This window comes from Cavia porcellus, unplaced genomic scaffold (assembly GCF_034190915.1).
Source record: "Cavia porcellus strain 051 isolate PalLab524CR breed Dunkin Hartley unplaced genomic scaffold, mCavPor4.1 scaffold_32, whole genome shotgun sequence".
NCBI lineage: Eukaryota > Metazoa > Chordata > Mammalia > Rodentia > Caviidae > Cavia > Cavia porcellus.
The window spans coordinates 40,673,405-40,696,112 of record NW_026947515.1 but is presented as its reverse complement, the minus strand read 5'-3'; the positions used below and the strand labels follow the sequence as shown (position 1 = coordinate 40,696,112).

The following is a 22,708-nucleotide window of genomic DNA, read 5'->3' as shown; positions in this document are numbered from 1 at the left end:
ATAAGTCTTTATTGCTCTGTTCTCTCTTCCTAAGAGCACAGTTTCTTTCTGTTTTCCAAGATGTTTTATCATGCGTTCAACTATACTTACAATCTCGTTCCCATTCATTTTCTTCAGCTTTTCATTTTTATTTACTTACTTTTTTAAAGACAGGGTCTTGCTATGCAGTACAGGCTAGCCTTGAACTCACTTTGTAACCCAGGCGGGTCTGGAACTCACAACACTCCTCCTGCCTCGGCCTCCCGAGTACTGGGATTATAGGCACGTGCCACCACGCCCAGCCTTCCTTCCTCTCTTTAAATTTCCTTGTTTTTCACTGTTTTCCAATTCATGCTCACTCATTCAGACATATTTCTTCTCCTCTCTGTTCAGTGCTTCACTGAGTCAAGGAATTGCCCTGCTCATAACTAATAAGAATAACGTATGTAGTATATCTATTTAGGATAGAGAAAACCAGATGCTCTGAAATTAAATTAGAAATGGCCAAGTCAGTAAACAGCCTTTGAAATCTTCTTACTCGTAGTAGATAGAGGCTGCCAAAATTTCTGACCAAGTCTCTTCCTCACGTCTTTAATCAAATTTTCTTTATTTCCATCATCAGAATCGAATTGCACACTTAAAGGGTTTCTACTACTACAAGTAGTGTTTATTTGGCACTATTATAAAGATATCTCACTGCCAGGGTATACCTTATTGGAAAGAACTTTTTGAAGCTGGTTTGCTTTCATAAGTATTAATCTATATAAACAATCAGCTTCTTAATCCACTAATCTGAAAACCATGTGGGACATTAAATAACTAACTTCTTTATATGTAGTTCTCTATTTCAGAGTTTCAAATTTCAGGCATTTGCATCTCTCCATCTTGATATTTCATACACATATAAATAACTCATAATATTTCTTCCTTGATATTTTTCTCCAAACTGGCTCCCCACATAACATTGAAGTTGGCTCTTGGTATCCATGTGCAAATATCAAAATCTGAGGAGGCTGGAGTCCCTTATACAAAAGCGTAGTAACTACATATAATCTACACATGTCCCCCTGTATACTTGAAATCATCTCTAGATTAATGATAATAACCTAATGTAATATAAATGTTATCCAATAGTTGTTTTACTGTGTTGCTTAGGGAATAATGACAAGAATAAAGTCTGTTCATGTTTAACAAAACACAAATTTTAATTTTTCAAAACTAATTTAAAAGTATTTTCAACCCAAAGTTGGTTGAATCCATGGATGCAGAACTTGTGGATATAGAGGGGTGACTACATATAAAATGAAGACTTTAAGTTACTAATGAAAGCAGAAAACTGGTATCATTTGCCCAAAGCAGAACCACACTTGAAGACATTTTACAAAATCCTTGTCCACGTGTTTCTCACCATCATCTCTCATATAAACCCTGGTACCCATTCCATTTGGGGGGCACTTGTCTCTGAGTTGACGTATCATCTGGGAATGATTCTCCGAGGATACTTTACAGTATCTCTCTCTTTTTTTTTTTTTTTTTTTTTTTTTTTATTTAAGAGGAAAAAGAGAAAAACACAAAACAAACCAAAGCGGCGTAAGGGTACACGCAATACAGAACTACAAAACAAAACAAAACAAAACAAAACAAAAAACCATAACAGTAAGAAATTACCTGCTAGTAGATTACACACTATTTTCTTGAAAACAGTTCCTCAAATCACAGTATCAAAGAACACAAGGTGGACATTCAAACAGGGAGACTGCAAACAGCTGTGTTCAATGTTCCAAAAACATTGATAAAGTCAGCTATTTAACACCCCCAAACACACTTGCTGTTATATCCGTTAGAGCTCTTTTTCTTTTTTTTTTTTCCCTCTCTTTTTTACAACAAAATTTACACATCTTGGATTTTATTACTCCTTAGTGCTTATTACTTTCTTTGGGGGGGGGGGAAGAATACAGTCAAATATGGCAAAACAAAGCTGTCAGACAATACCAAGGATAGACATAGCACATGGTGTAGAACAGAGTACAAGTTTATCAACAATGGTTATCAACGTTGTCCCTTGTTTCCTTAAAAAGAATTGTCTATCTTATTAGATATTATAAAGTTGGACAAAACAGTAGAGAACAAGACCAATAAAACTTAGGCATTGTAAACATTACAGGACTTCCAAAGAAGACAATAGTCAAACCAGAATGGGTATCTTAGTGAATCTTATTGTCTTCAAAGTAGTTGCCTATGTCTTCAAACTTGATACTATCATATAGAATGGAACAGAGTCTAATCAGTCAAAACAAGATCGTGGGAGTACTACAGGACTTCAAAACAAGTTAATAGGAAATCGAAAAGAGTTACTATTTATATATCCTAATTTTTTTGAATTTTTTCTTTAATTAAGACAAACATAAGAAATGACTAAATAATTTTTTTTGAAACAATAAGGGGGAGATTGAGATAAAACAGGACATAACAATATAACAATAGAGGTCACAGCATGACTGTTTCAATAACCTAGTACTTCACCACCTTATAACCTGACTTAATAGTAGTTACCATAGTGTCTTTTTCCTTGAAATATTTGGGTAAAACTTCATATACTCTAGCTTCAAATATTTTCATATCAAGAAGCCCGGAATAAAGACTTTCTAATTAATGAGTGAAAACTTTATAAGGCTTCAAGGCCACCTAATGGGGAATCATGATTACCACATATTTTTATATATTTGAATCATTACTTACATTAGGGAAACTATTCGGTATTCACACATGCGAGATTGATTTATTTCACTTATGAGTATGGTCTCAAGCTGCACCCATTTATTGATAAATATCTCAATGTGATCCTTCTTTATAGCTGAATAATACTCCATTGTATAGAAATACCACAACTTTTTTATCCATTCCTCAGTTGATGGGCACTTGGGTTGTTTCCAAGATCTGGCGATTACAAATTGTGCTGCTATAAACATAGGTGCACATATATCACTGTGGTATGATGCTTTCAGTTCTTCTGGGAATATGCCTAGAAGTGGAATAGCTGGAATAAATGGGATTTCCAGTCCCAACTTTTTGAGAAATCTCCAGACAGATCTCCACAAAGGCTGTACCAGTCTACACTCCCACCAGCAGTGCAGGAGAGTTCCTTTTTCCCCACAGCCTCTCCAGCATTTGTTGTCGGTTTTCTTGATCCTGGCCATTCTTTCAGGAGTGAGATGGTATCTCAGTGTGGTTTTAATTTGCATTTCTCTAATGACCAATGATGATGAGCATTTTTTCATGTATTTATTTGCCATTTGCATTTCTTCATCTGAGAATTGCATATTCATCTCAGATGCCCATTTTTGGATTGGATCTTTGAATTTCGGAGGTCTGAGTTTCTTTAATTCTTTATATGTTTTAGACAAGAGGCCCTTGTCTGAGAGAGAGTTCACTAAAATCTTTTCCCAGTTTGTGGGTTTTCTTTTCACTATGCTGGAGATTTCTTTTGACATGCAGAAACTTTTTAATAAGAAGTGGTCCCAGTTATTGATTCTGGGAAGTATTTCCCGTGCAGTTTGAGTCCTGTTCATGAATTCTTTACCTACTCCTATGTCTCCAAGGTTTCTACCTATTTTGTCTTCCAATAGATTTAGTGTTTCTGTTTTAATATTCAGATCTTTGACCCATTTAGATTTTAATTTAGTACATGGTGATAGACATGGGTCTAGCTTTAGTTTTCGGCAAATGGAGAGCCAGTTTTTCCAGCACCATTTATTAAAGAGACTGTTGTTCTTCCAGTGAACCTGCTTGGCTCCTTTATCAAAAATAAGGTGGTTGAGTGTGTTCGTAGTTGTGGTTGTATCTTCTAATCTATTCCACTGATCTTCAGCTCTGTTTTGATTCCAATACCATGTTGATTTTACTACTGTTGCTTTGTAGTATAACTTCAAGTCAGGGATTGTGATGCCTCCTGCTTTGTCTTTGCTGCTTAGAATTGCCTTTGCGATTCTAGGTCTCTTCTGGTTCCAGATGAAATTTAGGAGTGATTTCTCTAGATCTATAAGGTATGTTGATGGTATTTCTATTGGGATTGCATTGAATCTGTATAACAGTTTTGGGAGAATGGCCATTTTCACAATGTTTGTTCTTCCTATCCATGAGCAAGGGATGTCTTTCCATTTTCTGAGATCATCTTCAATTTCCTTTTTCAGTGTATTATAATTTTCACTGTATAAGTCTTTCACTTCTTTTGTAAGAGTAATTCCTAAATATTTCATTTTTTTGCTTGCTAATGTGAATAGTCCAGTTTCTCTTATTTCCCTCTCTGTAATTTTGTTGTTCGTGTATAGGAATGCTATTGATTTCTGAGTATTGATTTTGTATCCAGCCACATTACTGAATTTATTTATTGTATCTAAGAGTATTTCAATGGAGTTTAGGGGGTCTTCTATGTAGAGTATCATGTCATCTGCAAACAATGATAATTTAACTTCTTCTTTTCCTATCTTTACCCCTTTTATTTCTCTTTCTTGCCTAATTGCTCTGGCTAGTACTTCCAGTACTATATTAAATAGGAGTGGTGATAAAGGACATCCTTGTCTTGTACCCGATTTTAAAGTAAAGGCTTTCAATTTTTGGCCATTTAGTATGATGCTGGCTGTTGGTTTGTCATAAATGGCCTTTATTATATTGAGGTATAGACCATTTATTCCAATTTTCTGTAAAGTTCTTATCATGAATAAGTGTTGGACCTTATCGAAGGCTTTTTCTGCATCTATAGAGATGATCATGTGATTCTTATTTTTGGCTTTATTGATATGGTGGATTACATTTATTGATTTGCGTATGTTGAACCATCCTTGCATTCGTGGGATGAATCCCACTTGGTCATGGTGTATAATCTTCTTGATGATTTGCTGGATCCTATTTGCCAATATTTTATTGAGGATTTTTGCATCTGTGTTCATTAGGGAGATCGGTCTATAGTTCTCTTTTATAGTTGGGTCTTTCTCAGGCTTTGGTACTAGAGTAATATTTGCTTCCAGGAATGACTTAGGAAGGATTGCTTCCCTTTCAATTTCATTGAATAGTTTGAGGAGTGTCGGCATTAGGTCTTCTTTATATTTCTTGTAGAATTCTGCAGTGAATCCATCTGGGCCTGGGCTCTTCTTGGTGGGCAAGGACCCAATTACATTCTCAATTTCATTAGCAGAGATTGGGTTATTCAACAGTTTTATATCCTCTTGATCTAGCTTTGGTACTTCATATGCTTCTAAGAATCTGTCTATTTCTTCTGTGTTATCAAACTTTTGAGAGTAGAGGTTTTCGAAATAGGTGTTGATGATCCTCTGTATTTCTATTGGGTCTGTAGTGATTTCTCCTTTTTCATTTCTTATTGCATGAATTTGAGCTTTTTCTTTCCTTTTTTTAATAAGGTTGGCTAGGGGCTTATCGATTTTATTTATTCTTTCAAAGAACCAACTCTTTGATTCGTTGATTCTTTGGATTGTTTTCTTAGTCTCTATTGCATTGATCTCTGCTCTGATTTTTATAATTTCCTCTCTTCTTTTGGCTTTGGGCTTGACTTGCTCTTCTTTTTCTAGCTGTTTGAGGTGTAGCATCAAGTTATTTATTTGTATTCGTTCTGTTTTCCTGATGTGGGAACTCAGTGCAATAAATTTTCCTCTCAGAACGGCTTTCATTGCATCCCACAGATTCCGGTAAGTTGTATCTGCATTTTCATTTTCTTTTAGGTATTGTTTAATTTCTTCTTTAATTTCTTCTGTGACCCACTGATTACTCAAGAGTGTGTTATTTAGTTTCCATGTGTTTGCGGAATTTTTGCAGTATCCTTTGTCATTAATTTCTAATTTCAGAGCGCTATGATCCGATAATATGCAAGGGATGATTTCAACTCTTTTGCATTTGCTTAAACATGTTCTGTGAGCTAATATATGGTCTATTTTAGAAAATGATCCATGTACTGCTGAGAAGAATGTGTATTCTGATGTTGTTGGGTGGAACATTCTGTATATGTCTATCAAACCCATTTGTTCACAGGTGTGATTCAGTTCTGTTATTTCTTTGCTCATTTTCTGTCTGGTTGATCTGTCCCTTGGTGTCAGTGGTGTATTAAGGTCTCCTGTTACAATTGTGTTACTGATAATTTGAGTTTTCATTTCTGTTAATAATTGTTTTATATAACTGGGTGCTCTGGAGTTTGGTGCATATATATTTAAGATAGTTATCTCTTCCTCTTGGAGTTTTCCCCTTACGAGTATGTAGTGACCTTCTTTGTCCTTTATGGTCATTGTTGGTTTAAAGTTCACGTTGTCTGCAAACAGAATGGCTACTCCTGCCTTTTTTTGGATTCCTGCTGCATGAAGAATTGTTTTCCATCCTTTGACTTTCAGTCTGTGAGTATCTTTCTGGGTTAGATGGGTTTCCTGTAAACAGCATATGGTTGGATTTTGTTTCTTGATCCATTCTGCTAGTCTGTTTCTTTTGATTGGTGCATTGAGACCATTTACATTAATGGTTATTACTGTTAAATGCTGGTTAATTGTAGGAATGTTATCTCTCTGCTGTTGTATCTTTATCTTTCGGTTCTGTTTAATTATTTGCTTTGCTTAGTGGTTTTTTCCTTTGTGTATCTAAACTGTCTTTCAATATTTTTTGCAGGGTTGGTTTGGTGTTCATGAAGTTCTTCAGCTGTTCTTTGTCATGGAAGTATCGTATTGCACCATCTATTTTGAATGATAGTTTTGCAGGATATATCAGTCTTGGTTGGAAATCATTTTGCTTTAGGATCTGGAATACTTCACTCCATGCTCTTCTTGACTTTATCGTTTGTGCTGAGAAGTCTGCTGTGATTCTGATAGGTTTTCCTTTATAAGTGATTTGTCTTTTCTCTCTGACAGCTTTTAATAATCTATTCTTGTGTTGGATTTCTGGGATGGTGACTATTATATGTCTGGGTGTAGTTTTATTTTGGTTATGACTGTTTGGAGTTCTATATGCTTCACTGATCCTGATGTCAGTTTCTGATCTCATGCTTGGGAAATTTTCAGCTATTACTTCTCTAAATATCCTCCTGACATCCTTCATGTTGTCTCCCTCTCTTTCATTAATCCCTATCATTCTTATGTTATTCTTCTTTGCATCGTCTTGCAGTTGTTGAATTGTTGTTTCCTGGTTCCTTGTTATTTTCAAAAGATCTTTCCTTTCCTGTTCACTAGCTGCAATCCTGTCTTCAAGGTCTGAAATTCTATCTTCACTTTCATTAAGGCGGTTTTTACAACTTTCCATGGAGTTTTTTATTTCCTGTATATCTCTGTGCATCTGCATTATGTATTCTGTTTGTTTCTTATATTGCTCGTCTAGGGATTCTATCTTTTTGTTTAGTTCCTCCAATTTTTTATCTGTGTTTTCTTTAGATATATTTAGAATCTCTTTCATTTCTTTTATCATTTCTTCTTTTATCTGGGCGATTATTTCGAGTTTGAATTTCTTTAAAGCTTCCTGGAGTTGCTTGTCAATTTCAGTGGCTATTGTGTCCGATATATGAGGTGAATGGGATATATTTTCTTCTATATACATCGCTCCTAGGGTTTCTTGAGATGGGCTGGAGGTTTGAAGTTGTAATTTGGTCTTTCGTTTTGTCATTTTCCTATATTTCTGTGTTTCAAGTGTTATTTGAAAGCTTCCTCAGGATCTGTTGAAAATCCCCTTCTATGTTTGGAGCTACTGGGACTCTGGCGCCGCGCTACTCCAAGCCATTAGGCCTACAGAACCAGTGGCCCTCCTCTGCCTGCTCAGAACTCTGCAGTTCCAGACAAGCTGGGCCTCAGGGACACTGTGCGCCCACCTGCCCCTTGGAAGCTCCACAGTTCTTCAATCGCAGCCGGGTTAGGGTACTCACCACAGGCCGCAGTGCTTCAGGAACCTGTGGACCCTCCCTGGTTGCAGAGATATCCACAGTCCTCCAGACACGCAGAGAGGCCGGTGAGGGCACCCCAGATCTGCCCAGCTCCTCCTCTGCAGACCTATGGCCAGGCGCGGCAGCTAAACAGGCTGGGCTAGGCTGGTAGTGTGGGCCAGCCCACCTATCGGGAGCTCAGCAGGTCTCCAAATGAAGCCGGGAATGGGGAGGCTGATGTGGAAGCCTCAAACCCACCTCTCCCCTTCACTGCACCTGGAAGCCTGAGGGAACTCCAGCAGACTGGGCGCAGATATCCAGAGTCCTCCAGACACGCAGAGAGGCCAGTGAGGGCACCCCAGATCTGCCCAGCTCCTCCTCTGCAGACCTATGGCCAGGCGCGGCAGCTAAACAGGCTGGGCTAGGCTGGTAGTTTGGGCCAGCCCACCTATCGGGAGCTCAGCAGGTCTCCAAATGAGGCCGGGAATGGGGAGGCTGATGTGGAAGCCTCAAACCCACCTCTCTCCTTCACTGCACCTGGAAGCCTGAGGGAACTCCAGCAGTCTGGGCGCAGAAATCCAGAGTCCTCCAGACACGCAGAGAGGCCAGTGAGGGCACCCCAGATCTGCCCAGCTCCTCCTCTGCAGACCTATGGCCAGGCGCGGCAGCTAAACAGGCTGCTACAGTATCTCTCAATGAAGAGGTAAACTGAAGACTTAAGAGACATCTTGTTCCAGTTTTATATGCTGGTAGAGAGGCCTCTGCCATGAGATCTGAGGGTCCAGAGAGACCTCAAAGACTGTGCATGCCAGCTTTGTTCTGTTGCAAGGCTTATGTCAGAAGCCTCTTTACTTGAACTGTTATTCCTTTAGCTAAGTGTCTTCCAAACCGTATTGCTTTAGGGGAAGGTGGCATGAAAGAAATCAGCCAGTGCGCTTTGGACAAGAATACTGTTCTCTTTAAAGAGCAAACAGACCTTGATTAGTTTCATATTTTGGACTTCAATGAGAGATTTATTAATTTGCTATTTTTGTGGTATTGGGGAGAAAACCTAGAACTTCCTGCATGCTAGGCAAACACCTCCCACTGAGCTACATCCCCAGTGTAGGAGATTCTATTTAAAGAAAATCCTGGAGAGACAAAGATGTTTGAAAATCACTGCTTATGTTAAGCTTAACTCATATGAAATCGCAAATACTTTTAAAGTACATTTTGATCCATACTACCTTGATGGGAAAAAGAAGAAACAAAATGCACCAATGAGAGGACAGAAGGCCCTGAAAACATTTACCTGCTTCCAATCACAGACTTCGCTGGCTTTGTAGGTTTGACAAGCACTGATCCTGTCTGGTGCTGACAGGGGCAGCAAACTGTTGCGCTGTCTGGCTACAGGACCAAAAAGTGCAGAATGGAGCTAGAAATGGAACAGCATTTTCTCAAGGAGCTAAGGGAGGAAGGACATAAAGTTGAGAAGTGAGGGATAACAGCATGCATTCACACAGCACCGTGATGCAGCCGATAAAGTTCCTCCACCTGCTTAATCTCACCAGGACACAGGGACACAGAGTAGGTGGGGAGTGTGAACTTTAACCATGGTATCTGCTAAAGCTAAAAGAGGTTATACAAATCTCCCCAAGGACATAGAGTGAATAAACTGCAAACAGCACAATTTGTTTAGCTGCTCCCTGCTTCTGGAGCTGGTCTCCTATCATCAGGCTGGATTGTGTGAGGTTGGAAGTTATACAAAGACTTGACGGTACTGCAATCAAAGAGAACTGAAGGATTTGTGAATAAGAAACTGGCGTCGAACATTGTTGGGCAAATGTTTGCTGGTCCTTACCTGCTGTAACATCTCTGAACATGGCTTTGAAAGCTGGGAAGTAACTGCTCTGAAGCTTGTCCAGGATCCCAGCCATGCCCCTCACCTGAATCGTTCTCAGTTGATTATGAATGTATTCCAGATCCTCATACCTGTAATACCACAGAGCAGGGCGAATCCAGGTGAGCATCAGGAAACACAAGTCACACGCACTGACTCACCCTTACATAGGCAGCGAGAAGGGCTGCCCCGGGTGCCGCCACAGATGTGCTCCGATCTGAATATCCAGGACCCCTGTGCCAGTTCACCGAGAGCAAAAGTCTAAGTTGGGAACACAGGGTCAAAGGAACAGCTCCAGGACACACTGCTGTTACCACCCGGTGGCTCAACAGCATGGCAACAGGAGATCATTAGCTCTTGCAGGAAGACTGGGGCTGGGTGAGAGAAGCATTGCTGTCCACAGGTTAGCAAAATGGCCAGAAACCAGGCAAGAAGATGGAACTCAGCATGGTGATGCAAACAGTGCTGGAGCCCTGAGGGTGGCCTAGCCCTGTGATGCCACACATTCGATTCAGGGTGAGGACAGGGACTCCTGCCTCCAACATCTACCTGTCTCCTTTTGGATAAAGATTATATCAGGACAATGATAAATAGGAGCGAAAGATAGGGAGCTGGTCACCCTGTGGTTCAGGGTTACAGAGATACAGGGATTTTCAGCCTTGTTAATAAGCTGGGACCCAGAAGAGGCCCCTTTTGCGGTACCTCCAAAAAGGTTTGGGCATCCACACTCAGCTGCCCAAAAAACAAGAAGTCAAACTTAGAAGAGAAAATGTGAGAGCAGGTTAATTTCACAGTTAGTTGAAAGAGCCTTTAATGAAATATCAGAAGATGTACACACAGCAGTAACTCAAGAAACCTGAGGACAGAGCGTATCTTTTGGTATATAGCAAAACTGTAATGGCCCTATGACACTGAGCTGTCTTCCGTAGGAAGGAGGAGGAACATCTGTAAAGCAGAACCAGGTCCAGTGGTTAGCTACCTAAGGACAGCTCTGGCTTTATCCTCTGTAAGGCATCATCTCCCCAGAATTCAGCCATGTACCTTCCTACCCACCTTTTCTTCCAGAACTCCAGCTCAACCTTGGGAGTGGGATTCTCCAGTTGTGAAAATGATTGAGAAGACTCTCTTTTAAGCACCACCTGGACTTGGTGGGTCCACTTGATCACTGCAGACTCAATGGCATACACGATTGACTTATCTACGGAATCCAAGCTATGAAAGAAAAAAAAAAAATCAGGAACATACAGAAATAATTTAAGTCTGAATGTATTAGTTTTCCATTTCTATAAGAAAATTCCTGAGGCTGGGTAGCTTATAAAGAAAAGAAATTTATTATAACTCATGACTTAAAAGGCTGGAAAACTGAGACAGAAAAACCCCATTTGTTTGACATCTGGTGAGGGCCTCATGATAGATGGCATTTTGGGCATGAATATGAAAAGGATCACATGATAAGACAGAAAGCCAAAGAGCAGAGAAGGGCCAATCTTGCTCTTTTATGGTTCAGGGTTACAGCGATACAGGGATTTTTCAGCCTTGCAAATGGTAAGTTGGGACTCAGGAGAGGCCCCTTCTGGGGGCCCCTCTGGAGGGTACCAATGCTACGTAAGATCCATGCTAAGCCCCTTGGAGGGCAGGATCCTCAGTGATCAAATTAATGTGCACAAAACTCAAGCCCTTAAAAGTTCTATGATCTCCCAACATTGTCACACCAAAGACTAAGCTTCCAACACACAGATCCTTGATAGACAAACGCAAATCATATTCAAACCATAGCACTGAGTGACTTCCCCAAAAGCACCACACGTTTTTTTAAAAACAGGAAATTCCAGAAGACCTTAGGTTTTATTTTTTCTTTTTCAGTAATAGACTCTCTTGAATGAAGTCCATGAATTGTACAGATCCAACATTCTTTCATACAAATTCAAGGGCTCATCAATATTTTGAAGACATATTGACAAACTTAGAATGCTATCGTCTTCCTGTCCAGGCCAGCATACCTTGGACAGGAGATACTCAGATGACCACACACCCAACAAGAGTGAGCTCCCCGCCTGACAAAACAGCCCAGTCCTTGGTAGGTCAGCTTTCCCAGGGAGAAAGCTTGTCTTGGTGTGGAACTCCCTGCAATTTCTTCATTCTGCTCTGAGTCCTAGTCTCTGTAGCTAGAGAAAAGAGGCTACTTCCTCCTCTAAGGCTCATCAGCTTTTCAAATCCCACCATCGTGATTTCATTCTGTCTTTGCGTTTCCCATGAAGGATGGAATTTTTAAGCTCCCTCATACCTCTTTTTAATGTTGTTTTAAATAACTTGGTTATATTTGGAAAGGAATGCAAATTAAAAAAATCATTTTGGTTACCGTTTCACATTATTTTAACTGAAATTTATAAATGCCAAGCACCAAGGGCAGATTGACAAAGAAAGGGAATGTGTCGTTCACATTTTCAAGGCAGAAACCCACTTTCACTTAATTTAATTAAGTTCATATTTGCTGATAAATGATGCATTCATTCAGTATTAAAAGGAAGAGACACTCGCTTCCCCCAAAATGCTCCAGGCTTTGGGGAAATAATCAAATCTGAACAGAGAGAGAGACAGACTCAACAAGGATTATACATATACACTGACTGTTATTAAGGTATAAAGGGACCAGAAAAAGGGTATTTTAAATTTATTTATTTTGAAAATTGGATGTCTTTATTAAATCATGCCAAGTTTTTCAGTTAAATAGGAAATTGCTTCCAAGTATATGAGTAGCAAATTACTTCCATAGGAAAAACTCACTATGAAGTATATTGTTGTTTGCACACAGTACTTATTCTTCAGATGTACCGTGGCTCCTGAATGAACAGGGGCAGTTATACATGGAGGAATCCTGGCAACACTGCAAACCAAGCTCATGGAGGAAGACGACCACTGGTTGCCACAGAGACATTGCCATGCTGGACAAAAATATATCAAATTATATTACTTATACACATAGCATGCTTTGAAGAAAGAACCTTAGAGAGCAGAAGCACTGACGACTCCCAGCTGGAATAGTAATTGGGTACTGATGGTGGAACGGAGGGTGGGGAAGGCTGAAATCATAACAGGACGCATCAGTTAGTGCTACGATGCTAAGGACTGAGTACGGAGGATGCAGGCTCTCAGGCTGGACCTGGGTCTTTGCCAACAAGGAGCTGCTATTCTGGAAAACACAACACTGAAATCAGTGTGGCTGCTCTCAGCCTGGAAACGAATCTGAACGGAAAGAAGGCCACACTGCTGGGATAGTTTTAAAAGACTTCAGGCTGAGGGACCAGGGCTGGGGATCAGTAATCAGTGCAAACATACACTCAGAGGAAGCTGGCAAACAGAGGCGACAGTGGGCTTGTGTGTGGAGGGAGAAGTTGTGCAGTGTCAGGAACAGAAAAGTCATTCAAGGTAAACATTCAGATAAACCAGCCCGTCTCATATCTCAGAGGCCCATATGGCCAGGCTGGCTGTACTCACGCAGTCTCGCTTTCGGAATCCACAAACTCCACTTTTTCGGAGCCTACTGGCAGAGGCAGGAATGTTCTCCCCTTCAGTTGTTCCAGGATAACGAACAGGTCACTCTGGAGGGTATGGGCATGCCTCCTGACATCTTGGCATACCATGTGGGGCCAGTCTGAGTGGTTCTTCTCATTGGCCAGGACAGGTATAACGACCTGTAACAGGGACACAGGGACAAGAGGCATACATTCTATCCTGAGACCTTACACAAAGACTATCTTGGAAAAAAGTCTGTGAAGTTATACATATCTTTCCAAGAGTTACTCTACTATCAGGCTTTGACACCTGATAAAACACAGAAGGCCTTGAATAGCCTAACTATAAGGATTCCTCCCTGGTCTGCACTTATTATTGAGGAGGAAGAGCACACAGTTCGTCCTGGTCCCTGAGCTTCAGCCAGACTTCTCTGCCAGGATACCCCTTGTCACTATGAAGTTGCCTCCCACAATCCCTGAGGATTCACTCTGTTCTCAAGTGCAACCCCAATACGAACCTGCATAGTACAGTGTCTTCCCCTTTTGGTTGGATATATATGTGAGTCATACTCTACAGTGCATCTCATTTACCCTATGTTGGTTGTTTTGTGTTCAGCCGTCATCATTAACCCAGGGCAGAAATCCTTCCCTCATCAACAGTGTCTTATCAGTGCATGTTTGCAATACATAATGAGTATATTCATTGTAGAAAGTTGGTATATGTACACACCACATCTCAATTATTTTTCTTCTCCCTGTCCTTCCATCTTTGGAGTGAACATTGGCTAATTTTGACCACTGAACATAGCTCCTCTTCTTTTGGGACCCAATCCCAAATCCTGAGATAGGTATGGAACCAAATCTGAGCCAATGAGAGTCAGGCCAAAGTCTCTTATCTGAACACTTCAAGGAAGGGATGTCTTCTCTGTGGTGCTGGTCTGGAGCTTGGGAGGTCATCTTGTCCTTACACGGAGCCTTAGGCTAAAGTCCATGTACGAAGGAAAGAATGTACAGAGGACAAAGACCAAGTCCTTGTGGCTCTTTAAATCAAGCTGTTCCTGAACTTTCAGAGCCAGTTTAAACTGTCACTAGCAACTTAAAAAGCTGTCAGCAAAACTCACCAGGCACCTCTATTAAAACCGTACTTCTATTGCAATAGGAATAACAGCAAGACAGGCAATCTGAGGGTCAGGTAAGATGACGAGGGCCCCACCACGGACATAATGAAAGGGAGACATAGATCCATATAGCTGACCAATTCTATAGATGACCAATAAGACTTGGAAGGTGTGAAATAGCAAACCTAGACCCCATATATTAAATTATGTCTGTTTTCTTTCCCTGATATTTCTGGAAACATTCACTGAGAACTTATGTAGACAGAGAATTCGAAAATGAAAAAATCAAAACTAAAACTAAAACAAAACAAAGATTGCAACCTAAATTTTATCACATTCACAGTAAGAAAAGATGTTTTTAAGGCAGAAGGTCTAATGGGGAAAGAGGAAAAAAGGAACTTTCCTAGGATCTCAAAGGCAGCAACTGTATGTGAGTGTTCTTCAGAGCCACAGCTGTACACACAGCACTCCACAGAGGTTTATGGAAGTCTGCAGACTTGGGTTGGAACTTTGAGGGCTTGAAGTGACAAAAATAGGAAACGTGAAAACTCCATGCGACAAAATTTGATTCATGTATTTACTTTTCTAAGTCCTAAGTGTTTACTATGAGCTGCTCTAGGTGCTAAGAGGAAAGTTATTTCTGCCTCAAAAAGTCCATGCTCTTGGAAAGAAGCAATCAATAAACAGTAAGTTCTGTGAACAAAGATAAAACACCGGAGGGGGACCAAGGGTATAGGGTGCAGCGATGCAGGGCAGTGCAGGTGTTGCTATGAGGAAAACACTTGGAAACTCCAGCACAGTAGGGAGATCGCTTTGCAGATCCTTGGGGGATGTATATTGGCACAGCAGTGCCAAAGCCCTGAAGGTGGCACATGACTGCTGTGCTCAAGGAGTGGTGTTGAGGCCAGAGAGAGTGGAGTTGAGTGTCAAATCACTGGCAGTCTTGCTTGTAGGATTCTGATTTTTACTCTCAAAGGGAAGAACATCATTGAAGGGGTCTGAGCAAAGGAATGACGTGGCCTAATGCCTTGCAGTAGGATTATTCAAGCTAATGTGATGAGAATGGATTACAGGGGGCAAAAGTGGGAATCAAGTCTAGTGAGGAGTTATTGGTGCTGTACAGAAGACAGCGGCTTGGTGCATAAGGATGGAAGGCATGTAACTCAACTCTTTCTGTCTCTGTCTCTATCTGTCTCTGCATCAGTCTCTCTGTCTCTGTCTCTGTCTCTCTCTATGCTGGGGATTGAAACCAGGCCTAGGCGACTGAGACATACCTCCAGTACCAGATACGATCTGATCCTATATAAATGTTACGAGCTCTTCTATCATTTGGATATGATACAATTTGGTATCTGTAATGGACTTCAGGCTGGAAGCATGGAGAAGGGAGTTGGATCTGCTTGGGGAGGAGTTTAGAGGAAGACTTTAGCAATGTCAAATACAGAGGGCTTCTAAAATCTTGAAATTGAATGAGAGCCTTCAAGGAAAATATATACAGAGATATATAACCAGCACTCGGGCTCTGTGATGTTCAGAAGCTGGGAAGAGGAGGAGGCACTGATCAAGTGGAGACCATGTAGAAACACTGCAGAGTTTTCTCATTTATCTTCTGAGCAGGGTACGAATGGAAGCCTTAGGATTGGATATGAGATGCCAGGTTATAGCAAAAAGGACATACATTCCTTAAATTGTATCCTGGAAATAGGGTGACAGCTATGAGGATTATCTAGTAGAAAGGGAAATTATAATAGAGGAGAGATGGGGAAGTTGGTACAGTGGGGTTCAGGGCAAAAATGGCAGTATTAGGCAGAGGGTTGGCATTACATAAGAAAGGCAGCATGACTGTAACGGTGAGAGGGATGCTTGTCAGTGTGGGTTTTGGCAAATGGGGTAGAAATAACATTTTGTGGAAATTCTGTTCTATTATTTGCATTGTCTTTGCTTTTCAAAGGAAGAAGTAAGACCATCACAGAGTAAGGTTGAAAGTGAAAGTTCTGGACATTTGAAGATACAGAAAAAAAGAATGTGAAATGTAACCTAAAATACTAAGAAAATAATTGGAAAGAAAGCAATTGGAAAAATAAAAGGCCTACTAGAGACTCAAGGTCCAAAATTTAAGTGAAACCAATTGGCTTTTTCCGAATGCCGTTCAGTTTCACGGTGCTAATGCAGAGTGGGGAGGAGGACTTAACCAGGACATGGAGTTGCCAATTGAGCGGCCATAGTAAAGTAAAAGCAAGTCAGGAGTTACCGCAAGGGCATGGCAGGGATGACACAGTGTAATACCCATGCTGAGTAGGGGATCAGACACAGGCGTGGGTGGGGAACAGGGCGGAGGCAGCAAGCCCAGGGGACTGGAGCTGCCAACGGGGTCACGGGATTGTCGCTGCTAAGGTATGAGAGGAAGAAATTTGGGAAGGGAGGAGCAGTGGTCACAGGCAGAAGGGCATCAAATTGGATCACGGGGGTTCTCAGTGATGCAGGACTAGAAGAGTACAGGAGAGGGATGCTTAAAATAGAAGAGACAGGATTCCTGGAGGAGAAAGATTTGGGGAACCCAGAGGCCAACTCATTATGTCTATCGAAATAACCACACGTTAAAATAGAAGCTGGCCAAAGTCCTAGGGGTCAAAATCATGGAGAAAGAGGGTTTTGAAATCAGCACACGATGTAGGAATGAGGGTGAGCGACCCCATCAGAGGATAAATAATTCATACTCGACCTGAATGGAGAAGCAGCAAGATGAGGATGATACCCATCCTTCCTCCAAGCTCACAGGCAAAGGGGAATGAGGGGTACAGTGGAGTTCCTCAGGGAAGATCAGGCGAGGCTACAGCCGAGTATCAAGGAACCATCAGAGAAGAGGAGTATAAATGGGATTCATGGTGACGATGACTTTCATGCTGTGTGAAGCACTTACAATGTAACACTCTGCTCTAGGTGTGTTAATATACACAGCTACACTTCACAACAACTCTGGGAGACCGTGGGGACCTGGAAGAGTATGCTTACCAGCTCACATTACGCTGTTCAGTGTGACAGAGCCAGGGTTTGAGCAGAGATCTGTCAGACTCTGAATCTTTCACTTCTGTTCAAAACAGAAAAATCGAAAACAGCAGCCAGAGCTCAGAACACTAGTAAAAGTAATCTGGCAGCAAGAATACAGTGGTTGGGAGGAGGAGGAGAAAAGAATGGGGAAAACCAATTACTAAAGTCTGTGAGATTTTCCTTTGAACAGTTTTGGGTGCATATTTTTCTATACTAGTGTAAGGGGACAAAGATAATGCTTATTTCTCCTTGTCTCCTTTGTTTGTTTTTTATATCTTTTTGACACAGGGCTTCACTATGCAGTTCAGGCTGGCCTTAAACTCACTTTGTAACCCAGGCTGGACTCGAACTCACAGCAATCAACCTTCCTCAGCCACCCTGCTGGGATTACAGGCGTGTGCCGCCATGCCTGGCCTTGAGGGGTTTTTTAAATGCATTATTTTTATTTAAATTTTAAATAGTACATTTACATGGGACAACATTATTAAAGTACACTAAAATTTTTGAAGCAAAAAGACAAAACTTGTACCTATCCCTGTATCTCAAACACTCAATTCCCCCAGATTGGATTAGTTGTTAGAGTATCCCTTCTGTCCTCTCCTCCTCTCCCCTTTACCTTTCTAGTATAAATGGAACATACCATACATATAGTTCTGTACTTGTTTAAAAATTGTTTTCCATGAAATAGGATCATTCACAATAGCTACAAGATGGAAACAACCAAGATATCCAAGAGGAAGAGATAATGAAAATGTGATTAGAATCTTACTCAGTTTTTTAAAAAAGGAAAAACATCACGACAGTCATCATTTAGGTAGAGAAGGTCCCTTAAATGTCTTCTGTTCAGGGGTGGAGCTCTGGGAAGGTGACTGTAACATGGGGGCACTCATCAGTGGATTGACCCACCGGTGCACTCAGAGCATAGTTTTTTAGGGGTTGGGTCCCAGGAGGAAGAGGCAGGTCACCGGGGGCATGATCCGGAAGTTTGTACACTTGTCCTCAACCCTTCCCTTGTCTCTCTGCTTCCCAGCTGCCATGTGGCAAGCAGCTTTAACTCTGTCAGGCCCTGCCACCATGCTGTTTCTGCTTTGTAGTCAGCATACGAGGGGCTGAATCCTCCAACCACGAGCCACATTAAACCTCTCACTTAAACTGTGAGTGTTGGGTATTGTGTCCACCTATCAGAAAGCTAATACACTGATGTAACCAGCTCCATGCAGCTCTTGGATTCTTGGCTTTGTGCAACAAAGATTAACGTCAGCTAAACAGCAACCAGCAAGTGGTGGGGAATAGCCAAACGTGTGTTTATTAGACTAAAAGCAGACAAGTTCCCCATTGGTTGGGATAGGGTTCTGCAGGGTAGACACCATAGAGGTTTAAGTCCAGAAACTTTTTATGCAGTCTTTGCATAGATCAGTGCTTGCAAACTTATGAGACATGTGTTGCAGCCAGCTGTATTTTTTTTTTTTTTTATCACTGAAGGCTCTAAAAGGTTCACCATCCCTGGTGTAGGCGAGCATGCTTCTGGTTGTGGCTAAGTTTCTGATGTCCAAAGTGCAAGCTGCTTCATTTGCATTTTCAAGGCTTCTCCCACTTATTTAGGGACCTGTTATTTGTACCTTGCATTGCATGAGACCCTGATAATCAGTTTTCTTAAGTTAATTATTCAGGGCCCTCTGGTATATTAATTCACTTAAGCCCTGACTTTTAGTTTACTTAACTATTCAAGATCTTTGCCCTATTTGCCTAAGTTTCCCTATCTCCTTGCTTTATTTACCAAGTCATGTGCGTCCGCAGGGATAAAATTGAGGACATTTGAATAAATGAAATAAGCCAGAAATAAAAAGTCACATACAGCACTTATGTGAGGTATACAGAGTAGCCACGTTCATAGAGATAGCCAAGGATAGTGTTTGCCTGGGGGCAAGTGGGAAGTTGTCTGGTGGTTGTGGTTTCAGTAATGCTGGACAGGGACACTATGCATCTGCCATACAATAAAGTATTTGTGTTTGATAATATTCTATTATACTTGGAAATCGTTCAGAAGATGAATTTTTATGTTTTGTGTTTTCTTTTGCTGAAATAAAAAGTTACATTAAGGAGTGTTCCACATTCATCATTCTTTTAAATGAATCCTCAGAATTTCTTTGTATAGATGGGCTATGATTTATCCACCTAGTCTCAGATTGAGGAATATTCAGTTTATTTACAAATCTTTTTCAAAGAAGCAAAAAAAAAATGATTGCACATTTGAGAGACTGAATTATTCTAAAAGTACTATTTGTTGTTATACTACATTTTTTCTTGTAACCATAGCACAGTATGGAGATGGGCCCACTGTCTCCCATACGCACTAGGCAGTGACTTGTCTCTAAAGCTGCATTCATCCTGCCCACACACCTTGAAGGTCACCTTGTTCTCTGTTTAACTAGAGCATTCTCCTGGTTCAGGAGCCAGTTCAACAGTTAAGTCCAAGTGTGTTTCTCAGGAAACACGCAAATTTCATCTCTGAACCCAATAACATCTTCTGCCATCCTTCATCTGGGGAGCTGACCCAATTTTAGACTTCTGGGTGGTGTTCACATGGTGCATGGTACAAAGACCATGACAATTGTTAAACTATCGAAATACTTCCCTACACACAGATAAGGCTAACTTCTCAGAGATCCCTGAGAGTACTTTTATCCGTCTAGCTCCCTTCCTTAGAACTTCTTCTTCCCACAGCTTCCTGATAAAGTAATTAAAAGACCAAAACTTGATATTGTAGGGAAGATCCAGGACTTGGCTCTTGCATGGGGTCCAACTTGGGGCATGCTCTACCCCACCCCATAGAAGTCTTAAATAAATGTTTTGAATATGGGATTACTTGCATGTGTTGACTCTTTAAGCTATTTAAGGAAGGGAATTTGCCTGTTACTACTTTGGTGTTCCCCAAAAGTCACTATCTGTGAAACATCTCATAATCAGTACTCTCTATATACTTAGTTCACAGTCTGCAGACCCCAGGGCACGAGCCTTCACATGTGCCCCACTGGCAAAGAAGTTTGCTCTCAGCCCAGTAGGTGTAAGTGGCGCCTTGGAGTCTCCCACCTCCCAAAGCTTTTGCTATGGTGCCACCAAGGTGGTCCATAACCATTAACAGGACCTTTCTTCCTGAACTTCTGACAAACGCCGCGAGTGCCTGTTGGGCATTTCCAAAAGGATGCCCAAGTTCCCTGGGCACAAAGCTGACCTTTGGTGAAATGCAATGCTATGAATGAAACATGAAAATCGAAACCAAATCACCTCCACCCGCACGCCTCTGCAAGAAGTTAACACTGTCACCTCCTTTTGATTCAGGAAACACTTGCTTTTAAGCGTCCCTGGGCCGGTACAGATACTTTCACGTGCACCTGTCCTGGTCCTCACACCTTCCCAACTCAAAAGAGGGATTTCTAAATACTGGTTTAGGAGGAAGAAAAGATACAAGCACCCTAGAAGCCGGACCTGGAACGACCCAAATCTTAGTCCTTTCTCCTTCTCATTCTGGCCTGGCCTCCTCCCAGACTTCCTCCCCTCCCCATCTTCTGGCTCATCACCCCGTCTCCACCTCAGATAGCTTTGGTTTACATTCACGTCCGACCTTCCATTCGCATTCTGGCTGTGCCCTAACCCCGTCCAATTTTCACCCTACTCCGGAATTCGGCGCCAGGTCTTCGCTCCGCCCCTTGGCCCGCCCCAGCAGCCTCGGCCCGCCCCGTCTGGCCCCGCCCCCGCCCCAGGCTCCTCCCCTCCCACCCCATTTTCAGCTAGCGAGGGGCCCTCTGCCCTCCCTCACCTCGGAGAAGAGCGCGGCCAGGTGCTCCAGAGGCGCGGCGGGCAGGTCCCCGCAGAGCACTGCCCCGCGCAGGCTGGTGGGTCCTGGAGGCTCGGGCCTGGTGCGCAGGAAAAAAAGCCCTTTTGAGCGAGCCGGCCCAGACTCGGGTCCCGCGTCCATCCCCTGTTGCATCGCCAGGCCCCCGGGTCCGGGCCGCACCACCAGCAACGGCCGCGGCCCCTCTGCGGCATCGCGGCCCAGAAAGGCCTGGAGTAGATGCTCAGCCTCGGCGCTGGCCGTGCAGCGCTCCCAAGCCCCCGCGGCCGGCCGCAGGCTCTGAGCGACGTAGGCCCCCAGGAGACGCAGTCTCGGGTCTGCGCCGAGTTCCTCGTCCGCGTTCTCCGCGGTCTGCAGGGACAGAGCCTCAGCGTTCGGCATCGCGCGCGGCCTCTGGCTGTATTGGTTTCCCTAGCAACGGGGACGCCGCCGGAACGTCCCTCCTCTGCTTCCTTCCTATTGGACCAAAGACTCCTGACCCCGCCCCTTTTCAGGCAAATAAGGTAGGCGGGGGGAGACAACGGGAAGGGGCGGGGTCGCGTCATTGTTGCTAGGAAACCAGCGGAGGCTCCTGTTTAGGGGTTGGTTTGGTGGATTGTAGTCCTTTGGGGCGACTGTAGCCGGCAATAGTTCATTTATTAGTGGGGCGCGTGGAGAGAAGAGGGGGTCAAACATATGTTAAGGATCCTTTTGGCCAAGGTCAAGTTACATTCATCAGAGGTCTCCAGACACTGTACATTGTATGATTCTCTCACATCTATTCTAAATGTGTAATCTACAAATTTAAACAAGACACCAAAGCATAAAATAAATGTACGAAAATTCAATGATGTTTTAAATTTTTTTCCACGATGAAGACCGAAGGATTTTACTTCAGAACAGTACCGCCCAATAGAATCTCTGTGCATGAGGAAACTGTTTTTGATTTGGGCCAATCAGGGTTGGGTGTTACGGACATAAAAGTGCTGGTGTTGCAGAGGAGTTGAATTTTAAATTTTACTTAAACGTAAATAGGCATATGTAACTAGTTGTATGGAACAGCTTGATCTCATAATTTTAATGTCAATTATATAAAAATTTTTTTCAGTGCTTCGCTTTTGCCCATGTCTTAGGTGTGTGCTTCATGTGCCAAAAAAAATAAAATAATAATAATCATGAGATCCGTTTGATTGCCAGGGGCGTCCTCCCTATAAATTCTTCTAAAGTTTAGCCAAGCTCTTATAAATATGCAGGGTGCTCAGAACATCCTCATCCTGTCCTCCGTCTAGACTTGTTTTCAAAAACTGATAATAATGAAGAAACCCTGTCCGACCTCAGAAATTAGCATTTCACATCAGCCGAATCTTTCTCCGTGATCTGGATGAATAAGTTTGATCCACTGCATGCATGGAGGGTGAGGAGGTGTGGATGCCAAGGAAATGA

General features: G+C 42.1%; 1 protein-coding gene across 2 annotated transcripts in view; it reads right to left on the bottom strand.

Moving 5' to 3' along the window:
* The window catches only part of Dnah9 (dynein axonemal heavy chain 9), a 365,933-nt gene extending 344,242 nt beyond the window's left edge, over positions 1 to 21,691 (bottom strand). For both annotated transcript variants that reach the window (XM_063242417.1, XM_063242418.1), the window contains exons 1-4: positions 21,251 to 21,691; positions 13,251 to 13,447; positions 10,809 to 10,967; positions 9,717 to 9,847 (exon numbers count right to left, since the gene is read on the bottom strand). In XM_063242417.1, the coding sequence (XP_063098487.1) occupies positions 9,717 to 9,847; positions 10,809 to 10,967; positions 13,251 to 13,447; positions 21,251 to 21,667 (904 nt within the window). In that variant the 5' untranslated portion in view covers positions 21,668 to 21,691. The remainder of the gene's footprint in view (positions 1 to 9,716; positions 9,848 to 10,808; positions 10,968 to 13,250; positions 13,448 to 21,250) is intronic.
* Positions 21,692 to 22,708: the final 1,017 nt, after the last annotated feature.